At 39.2% G+C, this 14685-nt stretch overlaps 1 protein-coding gene and 1 long non-coding RNA gene across 3 annotated transcripts; one reads left to right on the top strand and one right to left on the bottom strand.

Moving 5' to 3' along the window:
• The first annotated feature begins 5050 nt into the window (after window positions 1–5050).
• LOC125270124 (norrin cystine knot growth factor NDP) lies at window positions 5051–12825 on the top strand. Its single transcript, XM_048193387.1, has 2 exons — window positions 5051–5396; window positions 11351–12825. The coding sequence occupies exons 1-2, from the start codon at window positions 5205–5207 to the stop codon at window positions 11573–11575; spliced, it is 417 nt and encodes a 138-aa protein (XP_048049344.1). The 5' UTR covers window positions 5051–5204; the 3' UTR covers window positions 11576–12825.
• LOC125270125 lies at window positions 5156–14310 on the bottom strand. Of its 2 annotated transcripts, XR_007185258.1 has the most exons (5): window positions 14175–14310; window positions 13966–14039; window positions 13523–13573; window positions 11335–11605; window positions 5156–5290 (listed from the first exon to the last, which is right to left on the bottom strand). It is a non-coding gene; the product is annotated as an uncharacterized LOC125270125 (long non-coding RNA). The 2 variants fall into 2 exon arrangements; XR_007185259.1 differs by lacking the exons at window positions 13966–14039; window positions 14175–14310 and adding an exon at window positions 13667–13811.
• Window positions 14311–14685: the final 375 nt, after the last annotated feature.

Raw genomic sequence — 14685 nt, 5'->3', positions numbered from 1 at the left:
CCACTTACACATGACCGGAAGTAGTGGAAGCGCTCGTCTGCGGCATAATAAAAGTTCCGCTGCTCTTGAGCCGTGTGTCGCGCTTGTTTCTCATTAGCAATCGCTCCAGCAGCCTCGTTCCACTCCAACGTCTTTCAGCCACACACTGCTTCATACTACAGTAATGCTAATAAATCTTTAATACATTAGCTCATCAATAAATATGATTTCTGCCCGAGTCTCATCGGATTCTTTTCCACTGGCTGCAGACATAAAAACAGCTCCCATAATTCCACAAAATCAAGGCGTCATCAAGCTACGCCTTTGTTTTGAATGAGCGATCTCTAGTGGCAAAAAATTACATATTGTGCCTTTTAAAGCCTGAGGTATTTTCAGAAGATGACGACAGCCATCAATTTGCACATCACATTAAAGCGGGAAGGTTAACAGGACAACATATCAGGGTCTCTAATTAATTTAGCTGGAAACCCCACCACAGCTTTGCTATGCGCAGACCCTTTCATCCTTTAGCATTCCAATCAGACCGGCGCTTTTCTGAGAAGCTAAATGTAAAGCTAACATTAGTTTAGCAATGGCTCACATGGTGCCCTGGCTATTGGCAACAAGCTACGTTCAAATCCATTGTGTTTGTCTTATCTTTATCACAGGGGATATATTTAGTGTGGGGTTTAGCTCTGGAGACGCGGGTTACTGGCGTCTGCGTGTGGTGGCAGTGCCCCTGGCATGCTGCTTGGGTTGCAGATGGGCATGGGAGGAGGGCTGCGGGGTGATCCCTGCAGGAATCTGCCCTTTGGTTTATTAAAAGCCGGTCAAACAATAGGGTGCTAAACAAGCAGAAAACAGTGACGTAACCCCTTCGCCGGAGGAGGGGGTTTGGGCATGTCAATGTGACTGAGAAGACAATTCTGCTTATTGGCAAATACTAAGCGACCACACGCCTCACTCAACAACTGTGGACTCAGCTGCTGTCAGACCCTTCTGAAGTTTTGATATTTGATATCCTTTTTTTTTATTTTAATCTATCCAACGGAATGAAATCTGATTGATTCACAGAGAACATGAACCTATTTTTTTTTTTTTGTATAACCAACAAATATACTTTATTATAATAGATTAATTATAATATATATTATAATTATACAACATGACTCTTTCTACACGTTACATGGTTATGCCAGTAAGTGGTGACAAGTAATGCTTGACAAGGTCGCTGAGTCATTTATTGTACCAATTCGTTCAAAATGCTGATTCATTCAGGAACGAATATAGTACTTCCCTACTAGTTGGCAAAAAATACATAAATAAATAAATAAACATATGTGAAAAGAGTAGTCCAAATTCATAGTATTCATAAAACAGTAGGTTGAAAGTACCCGGATGACCTACTACCTACATCTCTGATGGACACTTTACTAATTGTGAATGGCAGTGAAGCCATGCAACTGACCGTGGAAGTCACATGAAAAAGACAACATGGCGGATGTAGTACATTCGGATTTCATTCATACTATATATGCTACATAATAGAATGTAATTTTTTTAACAGCCGCGAAGTACATACTTTGACAGTTTGAGTACCCAGCATATTTCAGACCCAGCTAGTGGCTTTATAAATGAGTCATTGAATCACTTACTCAATCGATTCGCTCAAAAAAACTGAATAATTCCGGAATGTGACTACTGTGTGTTGCTCTGAGAAGTATTTTCTAATATCCAATATTGTGTCTAAAATAAGATACTCACTATTAACATTTTGTTCATTGAACAGCAGTATTATTATTGCTTTTATACAACATTATTGCTTAATCGTTATGATTAAATGTACTCCCAATACAATTATTTTCTCAGCATAGTTTGTTTTGAAGGGATTAGACAACTTTGACATGGATTACTTTAAAAATTGAGCTCTAACTTCAAATAAGCCTATTTCTACACAACAATGTTGGGGAAGCTATAACTAATAATGTGGATTCAATTGTCTCAATCCACATAATCCAAGCCCTTAAAATGACAGTCTGTGCTTTATCTTCAGCAGAAACAGCAGCAAGGGTTAGAACAGGAGACAGAGACTGAGATATCAAGAGCCTACCCATGATCCCCTGAGTTCTTTCAGTGTCTGCAAAGAACAACCACCATGTGAAGATGCCCTGACATGAAAAGCTCATGGTGTTCCCATGGCATTTTATAATCTCTAAATGAAATAGACACTTTGATAAAGTGAGAAGCAACACTGAATAGTGTGCAACGACTCCTGCCTAACCTGTGGCTGCTTTTGAATGTCAGGAATTTCACAGTCCTAGTGGTGCAGACGGCGAGGCCCCTCTCCAGCCTTGCTATGGCCTGAGAGGATCAGCCACGATCAAATAATCTATACTCTATTTCCACAACCACCAGTGCTGTGCCTAGGGACAGTTCATTCCAGGGGTCTGCTCCCTAAGTGGCGTCATAGCCACTGACGGGACTCCCGGTTAGGACACAGTCCCTAGGCGAGCAGTCTGGGTCTGAGAGTCTAGTGCAACGGGATTCTGGCATGTCTCACCCAGTCCTGGCTCCTGCCTTCCTCTTAAATTTGTTTATAGTTTTTTTCTTCCTGTGGGATAATATTTGGCAGATAGTGAATTTGAAAAATACCCTGTTTTGCATCTTGCAACTTGGAAATATTTGAAGGATAGTTCACTCAAAATCATTTACTCACCCTCATGTCATTCAAATGACTTTCTTCTACAAAACTGAAAAGAAGATATATTGAAGAATGTTTTAACTGCTTTTATCCAAACAACAAAAGTCACTGGGCTCAAAACAACACTGACTTTTATTGTATGGACAAAAACACTTTTTTCATTCTTCAAAATCTTCTTTTGTGTTCTGCACAAAGAAAACCATATCAGCTTGGAGTGACATGAGAGTGAGTAAATGCAAAAGCTGTATATATACCAATATGGTTCATGCATATTACTTATGCATGGAAGAAACCACAATGCAAAGTATGTCAAAAATCCTGCCTTTGAAATAACAGAGCCAATCACCAATTGGTAAATTTATCCCAGCTGCCATTTGAAGCTCCAGTTGTCCTGATACTCGTGCTTAGGACTGCACATATGCATTGGCTTGACCGAATATACGTCTTTATAAAGTCATTTAAGCATAAAAAACAACATAATGAGACATTTCATGTCAGATTTTGTTGCTGATTTGAAATGGGGTTTTTTTTAATATAGTTTTTGAGATTTTGGTATTTCCCCATTCAAACAGACAGAGGTTGGTCTTGTATGCCTGATATAGCTGCCTGGAGTCATTAATTGCAAATATGGCCACTGAGTGAACCGACTTTCCCAGGGACTTTCATTTTTAGATGTTTTATAATAAATCATACTGTGGAGGGAAAAATATTTGGATTAAACACTTAAGTTTAGACACCTCCAAAAATGTCTATGCTGAGAAAAACAAGTTTTTAAAAAAAAATCTAATTAAAGGAAACATTCGAGTACAGCTTGCATCAGATAGTTGCAAGGTCAGATGCTAGCATGTCAAAGCTAATTTTCCTAGTCTATAAACTCAAAAATTTTAGTTTACAAATTGAAAAAGGAGATAGGAAGCCAGAGAGGGAAACATTTCCTCGGGTCAAAGGTGGACAGATGTGGTGGAACGTCATCTCAGATGGAGAGGATTGTAAGTCCTTCTGTGTTTGTAGACACACTGGGCTTTATAAATCTACAGGCTGAAGCAGGTGTGGACGCTGTATTGGTCAACATTACCTTACACTGAATACTGGGGAGCAATACACCCACAACTGCCCTTACAGCACTAGAAGCCTTTAACTGGTGAAGCTGCCATGGATGGTTGCGCCATGAGGTCACCGTCTCATTGTTTATGAACTAAATTGGATCTGTAGTTATCTTTTGAGCTGGGGTGTCTACACTGCATTGTTAAGGCCCATTACAGTGACTACAGATTAGTACGGCAGACGCTCTCTCGACCAGGTTTGAATGTCAACAGTCGTGCCTGGGCACAAGGATGATGATGAAGACGGCGGCTGGTATGCCGATATTAAATAAATGTATCCGAAGCATCCGAGTTAAGAACAGACTGTGATGTGTGCTTGTGTAAACCCAGCAACACATGCTCTCCGGTGCAGTTAAACATTTCAGGGAGTATTTATTTAAACAGGCAAATTGATACCTAAAATCCTTACACGAGGAATGCTAAAGTTAAATGAGTCGCTCTGGTAAGAAAAACACAAGAAGAAAGTTTTAAATTAGCCTGATGTGTTTGCGATTTCGGAGCAATTGCGGCTTTCGAAATAAAATTTGAAAGAGGTTTAGACATAATGCAAGACATTGTTTTAGTGAATGATAATTTCCTCTCCGTCTGATCCAGGTTTTTGGAGTCGGTTACCCTAAGGGCTCTGCTACTCCTTCTCCCTCTCATTACACCAAACCTTTTAGCAGTCGTGGCTCAGTGAATTTAACTGCCGCACACGAAACATTGTCATGAGGACTGTAAAGCACTAAGCTCATGAAAAAATAAGTGTATGTGTACCTAAGTTGGCAATTGTTTCACTGTCATGAGAGAACTTGAGCGGAGACTTATTTCTTTTTATGAAAAATTCATTTCTAGGGAAATTTGCTCCAGGCTGTTTATTAATATATTAGGTTTCTTCACTGTGTAATAAAAACACCATGTTTTTTCAGTGTTGGGATTGTTAGAATAACAGTACAGCGGTCTGCCAGAACTCCTCATACATCACAACCCACTTATTCCTGGCTGGAAACATGGCAGCAATCACCTTAACCAGCTGGCAGAGGCACAACAGACGTCTGTCTCGGGTCATCTGTCACTGACGGGTTCTCACGCAGACAAACTCCCACTCTCCCTTACTCTGCACCTTACCTCACCTGCCCAGTCCCTCCAATAACAACTTAAACAGCTCCACTAACAGGGCGTAACAAGCGAAACATTACCTGATCTTGCGCTCTCAGGTGGGTGTCTTTTCTGCAGCTTGCATCCTGCGCTAACCATGGTTCCTTTATTTACCCACAGATACATCCAGGCCACTCAAGGGGATGGCTGAGTTTAAAGAGAACGCTCACTACACGTTTCGGTTCACGTATGTGGCATCAACAACACAGTGGAGACCTCTTCATTGTCTGCTGTAGGAGACAGTCAAGCTTTCTTTTGTTTTACCTGTGGAAGTTGTGGACAATATGAGGAACTCAGTCGTTTTGGGCCAGCCTGGGATTCTACTTCTTCTGGTCACATGTCCTCTGCTGACTATCCTGCAGGGTGTCACCTGTAAGGCAGAGAGTGGACACTTAGGGGACAGTGATCCTGACAGGTGTATGAGACATCATTTTGTTGAGACCATCACACATCCTATCTACAAATGCAATTCAAAGGTAAGAACACAAAATTAGTATGCGGTCACTCTAGTGATCCTGATTGTATTTGTGTCATATAAATATGTTAAAAGTCCCCCCCCCCCCCCCCAAGAATATAAGAATATTTCTGCCTGTTTGTTCCAAAATGTCAAACAAAGAAGTTGGTATCCAGTAATATTCTTTGTAAAATTTAGAATGCCTTTATTCATTTATACAACAATCCATCATATCTAAACAATAACTTATGCAGTGACTGAACAATGATTCACAATTCCGTGAGGGAGTCAGTTGTGAACTCAGAACAGGCTCTGAACAATCAATTGACTACGCAAGTCTGAATCGAACCGCTAACACACAAGCGATTAAAAAGCTGCAAATCTTTTTGACTTATTAAAAAGAATGGCGTAATCATTAAAAAGAGTCAAAAGAGTTAAAATCAACAACTTGTGCTGTTGTTGTTGCGTTTAGTGTCATTTTGTTCTGCAGTGTTGTTATCGTTAACTATAATGAAAACTATTAAGAGAGTTTTCTGTAATTGAAATAAAGCTGGAAATATACAGTAAATATAATGAAAAACTTGAATGAAAAATGAAAAAATGTTGGCAACTAACTAAAATATGTTGACGTACTAAAATTACTAAAACCAAAAAAAGGCTATACAGAAATATATAAACCTAAAATTGTTAAGAAAACTGAAAATATAAAAATAAAAGCCAAACAAATCTTAACAAATACTATAATAGTATGTAAATAATAATTAAATAACAATGTTAAGAAACACTAGCATGCACAAGATGATATTTGATGACACCGCATATGGACACACATAAAGCTTTCCCGTATTGCACCAATGGCGACTTGATTTCAGATTATTGTTACACATTTTTTGTCACATATCAGTATGAAAGAGTTCTTGTGGTCTTATTTTCCAAAAAAAAAAAAAAAACCTTATTAAAATTCAAGTGAAAAGTATACAAAATTTGAGCTCCCATGTTGCTTATTGAATTACAAAAATGGTTTGGGAGGTCAGGTCTTCTTGTAAGACGATACACTCTCTACACCCACAACTTTTCTGCTAACAAGCTGCTTGAAAAAAAAAAAAAATCAAGTCTCCTGATGCTTTAGACGTTTTTACATTTAAATACTGACCCCAGGGATGTCCCTCATAATTAGAACCCAAGGCTGAGAAGAAACCTTGTTTTCATTTATTGAATCAGATAGCATGGACGGCTTGTCTAATGACCTCTACCTTTAACTACTTTGACACCTTGGCAAGGAACACTGCCTGCCTGTGCGGCCTAAAGCCTCGCCAGAAATAAGCACTCATGAGGTGCATAAAATGTCTGGAGGTGGCACAGTTCCAGGGCTCCACACAGTGCTATGCCTGAGTCATTTTTTGGTTATCGAAACAATAGAGTGCCTCAGATACATCCCCTCAAAATAAGCCATCGATAATAAACTGTGGGATGAGTTCCAGATGCTCTGATTCACCTGTACCCCAGAAGAACAGCCTCTTATGATCTGTATATCGTGAATTGAGTTTCTCAGGCACTCGCTCTTACAAACCCAGCTGGGCTGTGTTAACAAATATCCAACTTCCAATAAACTGAAGATGAGCTAGTCAGCCACCTGTGCTGGAGCTAAAAATCTTCATTCTACAAGTATTACACAAACTGTATGTTCTAATTACCAGACAAACAACCTGATTATCCAAAAGCAGTGAGTAGAAAATGGAATGGTTTATTTCAAGGATCCAAATAAAGCAGCTGAATCTCTCTAAAGTAATTAAAACAGGCACTGCATACATGATTGCTTCCAGACACGAATTAGTGAATAGGGCTTGGTAAAAAATACTGATATTCCAATTAATCATAATCTGCATCTCTATAGATTCCTAAAATCCCAAGAGCTATCCTTTATGTTGCCTGCACCGTTTTCAGTGGCACACTGCTTGTACTCAAATCAGTCACTGGTGATGGGAAGAATGGATTGTTCTCATCCGTTTACAGTCTTTATCTATGAACTTTATTCAGCAAAATTACCTAATCTTTTTTTCCAAGTCATATTGTCCATTTGATGATAGGATGTTATATTCCCTAAACATGCAATCAACATCCGATCCAGATATTCCAAATTAGGAAAATTATTATAATATACCCTAGCCAACGATAAATTATGAGAAAAATAACCTCCCGAGTCCTAAGCCAGTGACAGACACAATGAACAAATCGTTCACGAAGGACCATCAGTTATAAAGCAGCTGTCATATTTTATGTGAGTTTGCAGTCTGAATTTCAATGAAATAAGATACAACAAATGTAGTGTACCTACATTGTCCTTGGGGACTGCACTTAATATCATACAGCCTGCCTAGTATGATTCACGAACAAATATCCCTTTTAGTGAATCAAAAACAGCCAGAGCAACTAGTCAGATTCATGAACAAATGACTCTTATGAGCCAGTTCTATTTAGTGAATCAAACACATTCATTGCAACCAGTGTAGTACCACTCACAAAAAAATTGTGTGATATTGCTTTTATACAACAGTTCAATAACCAAGTTAATATTTCAAAACAAATCCAGACAATAAGAGAGATACAAACTGTGTTGTTGGACTGCATTCTTGAAACTCTATGGCCCGGTTTCACAGACAGGGCTTAGCCTAAGCCAGGATTAGGCCTTAGTTCAATTAGGATATTTAAGTAACTTTTATAAATGTACACTTGAAAAAAAAAAATATTTCTGGTGTGCATCTTGAGATAAAACAATGGCACTGACATATTTTAAGATATGTCAGTACAAGTTGCCAGACCATTTTGTATCAAACAACTAACCCATCAGGTTCTGATTGACAGACCTCGGCATGTACACAGGCCCATGTCTAAAAGCAGCACAATGGATTAAGCTCAACTCAGTCACCTTTAAAGAAGCTTATTACACATTGCATTAGTTATGAGGATGGCTGTTGCTTCCATGCAAATTTCAGCAGTGCTACACAATAGGATCCACCTGCGCAGTCACTCTGAGATAAATATAGAGGGGAAGAAGAGCTTACATCTGCTGCCCAGCTTTTGTCACCTTGCCATATTTCCTTGGATATTCATCTTCTGTGGCCACACACCTCCACTGCACCCCCCCTCTGAAATCCCCCACATCTATCCTCCGATTGTTTTACGAACATGGCCGTATGCCTACAGTTTCAGGTGACATTAATAATGACATCAGCTAAAAGCAGCAAGTCAATGCCGCTTCATTCATGGATGTCGGACCATGAGTGATGCATATCGGGTGCTTTTTGGCCTCAGACAGGCTAGTGTTCTTTATAATGGGGGTGACACTCCGCTAACACTATGCAGCTGAAAGACAACATGACATAGGAGTCCATTTACGGAGTGTTCAGGAATGTGGCGGCCCGCGGTCTGGCCAGCACCTCATATTCCGAATCAGTAGACCATTGAACTGGGTCACGTTTGTGTCTATCATTGCAGATGAGCATCACTCATTAACCTTTAATTATGAGAGAACTCTTATGTAGGACAGAGCTTTTCAAAGGGGGATTTTCTTGATGAGCGAATCTCTCTTTATCAGCCAGTGAACTCCAGCGATGTAGCCAGGTGGATCACTGACCCCTATAAATCGGTCCTGCGAAGTGCAAAGCCTTTCATCTGTCACACAACAATCCTCACAAAGCAGATGAGGCAAATTTGTGAGATTGAGGTATTTGGGGGAGTCAAGTAGCCTGAGCATCCAGGTCTGGGAGAGATCAACCACACTCCCATCACCATGCAGGTGCAAGGTCAAAGTGAGAGAGTACACAAGCTTTCTTTGTTCAACACTGCAAACTTTCTCAGGAAGCTTATCTTAGTCCTGACACAGGGTTCAAATTAGGGATGGAACAGGACTCTTGCTTTATAATAACAAAAAATATTTGTGTAGACAATGAAGGTGCTCTGCCTACTGGTGAAACTACTTAGTCAGAAAATCTTTCTGTTGATGTATTCAATTTGGGACTACAGAAAAGAAGACTGAAAATAATTTCTTTAAATGAGTTCACAGGTTTAGGTACTGGGTAGGATTAAGGGATGTAGAATATGGTCATGCAGATTAAGGCATTAATATGTGCTTTATGAGTAATAATAAACAGCCAATATCCTAGTAATATGCATACTAATAAGCAACTAGTTAATAGTGAGAATTGGACCCTAAACTAAAGTGTTACCAAAAAATGTTGTATGGCATCATCCAACTAAAATATTACAATATATACCTATATAAACATTTTACAGAAGGAGACGGACGGACAGACAGATAGATAGATAGAATATCTTAATTTTATTTCTTAGAAAACTGAATAGGGGCAATAGTCTTAAAACACAAATATTTACTTATCCAGACCATAGACTGTAAAAAAAAATATGGACGTAGTGTCTGTGACGTCACCCGTAGGTTTCTGAAGAGCATTTTTGAAGCCTAAAGCCGGCCGTTAACATCTTGGCAGCGCGTCACTTCCGTATAATGGAAAATGGGCAAGGAGGTGGGACGTGGGTGGAGCTGAGGTGACGTGACAGCAGCAGACAAACGGCTAGTGGTGACAGCAGCGGCAATCCACCTGTCACTCAATCGGCCGCGCCCTTAATTATGCAGAACTTTAAGGCTTAATATAATTTAAATAGATGAGTTATAAAAATACAAAAAAATCACCCCCCTCACAGTTGTCATGAAGGGTAAAATTAGCTGTATAGACCAAAACCACAATTTGTACCACGCTGTAAACATATTTTTTTTCTTCTGTAAAGTTGGGCATTTTAACATGGGGCTCAATGAGATTCTGCTCTCTTTTGGAGCCTGTCCCTAGCGGCCAGTCGATGAATGCAGTTTAAGGGTATACTCACAGTAGGCGCTCTGAACTGTGCCCGAGATCGTTTGACCCTCAAAGCCCGGTTCGTTTGACAAGTGTGAGCGCTTCGTTCCGTGCCCTGGCACGGTTCGTTTAGCCGTCCCTGGCCCGCTTGGAAGAGGTGGGCCAGAGCGCGGTTCGGTTGGGCTCGAGCACGGTTTGCATGCAATGTGAGCGCTAACCGTGCCTGAGCACGGAACAGCTACTACTTTTGTGTGCGCTAACGTCATCATTACGATGACAAACATCTTTATTATTACTCCGATAGTACACTTTTCAATTCATGTAATTAATTTGAGCGTATTTGGGTTTATAACGGGTCTGCTTCTCACCTTATTGATGAACAGGAATTGTAGTTTGCGAGTAAAGCTACGTGCAAGTGAAAATTGCTGCGCGGCATAAATGATAAATATAAGGCAGTATTCTTAGTGAAAGTGCATTTCTTCCTGTTTTCTTCCACACAAAAAGTTGCATCGTATATGACATAAGCGTGCTTCGGCCCGGAACGTTAAATGCAATGTGAGTGCAGGCCAGCGGGGGATTGGGGACAATCACGCTCCGTCTTGGTTCAAGGCAACCGTGCCTATTGTGAGTACACCCTAAGTCACTTCTGTATTGGCTTCAAGAGAAATGGGGGATGTTGCCACTTGATCCAGATCTGGAAATTACTCAAATCAAATTCCATACTTTTCCATAGTGCATAGGAACCTTGAGACATACAGACAGACAGATAAACAGTTAGACAGATACATACTGTACAGATAGACTGACAGACAGAAAATAGTTAGACAGTTTGGCAGACAATTAGATGTATATCTTTGATAGATATGATATATGATAGATACATGATATATGCAAGTATCGCGTTTTTTTATTTATATATGTTATATAAATTCATGCTTTGAACTTTGAACTTGTGCTAAACAGTTATAGCTAATAAAAAAAATTATATATATATATATATAGATAGATAGATAGATAGATAGACACATTAATTAATGTGTGACAAGAGAAAGACAGTGACACCCTTTTACTCAAACATGGAACTAAATGAACCTTTTTTGCTCTACAGATGGTCCTCTTGGCTCGTTGTGAGGGTCACTGCAGCCACACGTCCCGCTCAGACCCGCTGATCTCTTTCAGCTCCGTCCTGAAGCAGCCTTTCAAAAGCACGTGTTTCTGCTGCCGTCCACACACCTCCAAACTGAAGGCAGTACGTCTGCGATGCTCGGGCGGGACACGGATAACCGCTACTTACCGTTACATCCTTGCGTGCAGCTGCGAGGAGTGCAGCTGAATAAATTTGCCATGGAGAAAGACCCTCTGGCTGAAACACATTTAAAAAAAAAAAATTGAAAGTACACTTTATTACTGATGATTCAGAGCAACCATTATACGATTCATTAGCACTGCAACAAATGTTGCCAACAACCCATCAAGACTTCAAGAAGAATCACATCACATGTAAAACGGCCCATACACTCGGATTTCCAGATGTCGGCCCGCCCGTCGCACCTGCGCATGCGCTCAGCCAGTCAATTTACTTTTATTGCATTCCATTGTTTTGATCACCGCGCGTGTAAAATAGCGGATGCCGACAACAACACTGTAAATCTTGAGAGAAATTTGATGAAGCTGAGGGGGAGTCACTTTGGCGGACTGTTTTACAATATCTGAGAGATTTGAAACACAGACCAGGACAGAAGACTGGATTTTTTGCATAGACAATGCAAGTGGTAACTATAAAAGTTTGATTTATGACTAGGATAGAATTTAAATGGATAGTTCAACCAAAAAATAATAATAATAAAAAACACGTCCAAATCCGAATGACTTTATTTCTTCTGCAGAACACAAAATATTGTTTTAACTATTTTATTCAACGAAAGTCAGTGGAGTCCAAAACAACACTGGAGCCCACTGACTGTAATTGTATAGACAAAACAAAATGCATTTTGCATTCTACAGAAGAAAAACAGGTTTGGAACAACAAGAGATGGTGGTGAACTATCCCTTTAAGGTCTCTGGAATTGCCCACATGTTCCGGCACACATTTTTGCTTCATTATACCGGCTTAATATTTGAACAATGAAAAATACTCTTGTAAAAATCATATTGCCAATTTTAGACTTCGTAAATCTCCTACAGGTTTTTCCTGTGGGGTTCACAGCCATCTACCATGCCAGACTGTATGTGGAAAATGTCAGCGTTAAGTCTGTTTATTTCATCGTCAAAGTCGCGCAATGGCTCATGACACATAATAGCAGCAAGTTGTCAAGCTAATCACGTACAGTTATAATAACTATGATGTTTGCATTGTGGAATTGTACAGTAAATGACAAATACCATATATAAAAAAATGAAAGCAAATGTATTGTTCCTCAAATTTCTCAAGTCTGTGGAAATAAATTCACCCTCTACAAACTGCTGAAATTGTACCGCTGGGAAATTATGACAATTTGCTTGCTGGACAGGTTTGTACTCCACTACAAACATGACAGCTTTTTGGGCTCTGCACATGAATCTAATAAACAGTACCCTTTTGTTTTTAAAGACTGACTGGCTGCCTTGTGCTAGCTGTCTTGTTACACATACTTTGGCTCCTCGATACAATGTGACTTTGAGTGGGGCTATAATTAACTTAATGGCTAATTTGACAGCATGACAGACAGTCCACATAATAGCTGTCAGTTGAGTTCTCTGTAATTTTTATGGCTGCCCTAAGACATCTCCCTACAGGATCGGCTGCAGTCGAGGCACCTAACTAAATGACACATCATGTTGTTCTCTGACCTTCCATTAATTCTAACAGAACATTCCAGGTGTTGTACACGTGTCTGCCTTTATCTTCTCTCAAGCAAGTTATAATTCAAGCAAAACCGACAAGTGATTCAAACAGAATGGGGTTAACTACACCACCTGATTAGTATTAATTGAATACAGTCCCAATTTTGGCCAAAGAGTTTGACTTTTTCTTCTTGTGTGGTGTCCAATTGAGTGGGGAAAAAACACATTTAACCATCTAAAACACAAAAAGGTAAGTTTGTTCCTGCCAAAAATGTTGTAAAAGAGCAAGTCACAAAGATTCCATGACTAAAAGACGAAGCCCAACAGCATTGCTCTATTGTGATCATTAAATCCCCTCTGACTGCAATATCCTTTTGATCTCTCATAAGATACCAATATTTTCTCCGCTAACTTCATTAAACTGAAGCCAATATCAGCCTATGTTTTTACTACTCACTCTTCTTTGAAACAATCCTCCTTCACTGGACTGCTACTGTGCAATAAAATTCTGTAAAAACAGAAAAATAATTATTTCACCAAAAGCAAAAAAAAAAAAAAAAAACTGCATATCAAAAAAATTTGGTTGTAAAAGGATTTGCACCTCATTCAGCTATAAACATCCTATTTGAACAATGTTGTTGGAATGTTTGTCGCCAACAAAACGTTTTTTTTTTTTTATTATTATGTACATTTAATCTATGATATGATGACTAGAAGTATAGCCTAAAATAACGCCAATTTATTTCGTCGACATCTTCTTTTGCACTGTTGCACGCTATGAATAATGTGGCAACTACGCCCTCTTGTGGCCGACAGTATCAGGACCGTTTCTGTCCTTTTTTACATTCCCTTCAAAGAAATATTTAAACCAAAATGAAAATACTGTCATTATTTACTCACCTTTAAGTCGTTTTCCTTAGTCCATGGACACAAAAAGAGATACTTGTTCATGAATGTTAATGCAGGTCTTTTCTCTACAATGAAAGCATATATGGGTATCAAGGTCCAAAAATGACAACAGCACCACAGTCCACATTGAACCCTACACTATATCCCAAGTCTTAAAGAGACAGTTTACCTAAAAAATGAAAATTCTGTCATTTACTCACCCTGATGTTATTTTCAAATAGGAGGTGGCAGAATTATGAGGTCCCTGAAACGGAGGATATTGGTTTTCAACTTACAAGTAAAATAAGATCTGTGGTTGTGACAATACTTGGAGAGATTTTCATGTTTTCTTCTATAACATAATTTGAACATGAATTCAGAAACCACTGCATAGTTTAAGATGTAACCTTGCTGTGGCTGTCCAATTCATCAAGCACATACAGTAAATTCACAACCTTGAGGTAATTACATTTTACAGAATAAAACATGAAACTTTCTCCAAGTAATGGTAACCACAGACCTTTTAGTGACATTTTAACATTTCAGTGAAAGGCAGAAGAAGTGGGATATAGGACACTAATATATGTATAATATCTTAAGCCCGGTTTCACAGACAAGGCTTAAGCACAGTCCCAGACTAAAATGTATGTTTGAGCTATCTTAACTGAAAACAACTTGCTCTGACATATATAATGTCAGTGCCATTGTTTTGTCTCAAGATGCACATCAGTA

This window comes from Megalobrama amblycephala, linkage group LG6 (assembly GCF_018812025.1).
Source record: "Megalobrama amblycephala isolate DHTTF-2021 linkage group LG6, ASM1881202v1, whole genome shotgun sequence".
Classification (NCBI taxonomy): domain Eukaryota; kingdom Metazoa; phylum Chordata; class Actinopteri; order Cypriniformes; family Xenocyprididae; genus Megalobrama; species Megalobrama amblycephala.
Note: the sequence above shows the minus strand (reverse complement) of the source record. Positions and strands in the feature narration are given on the sequence as shown.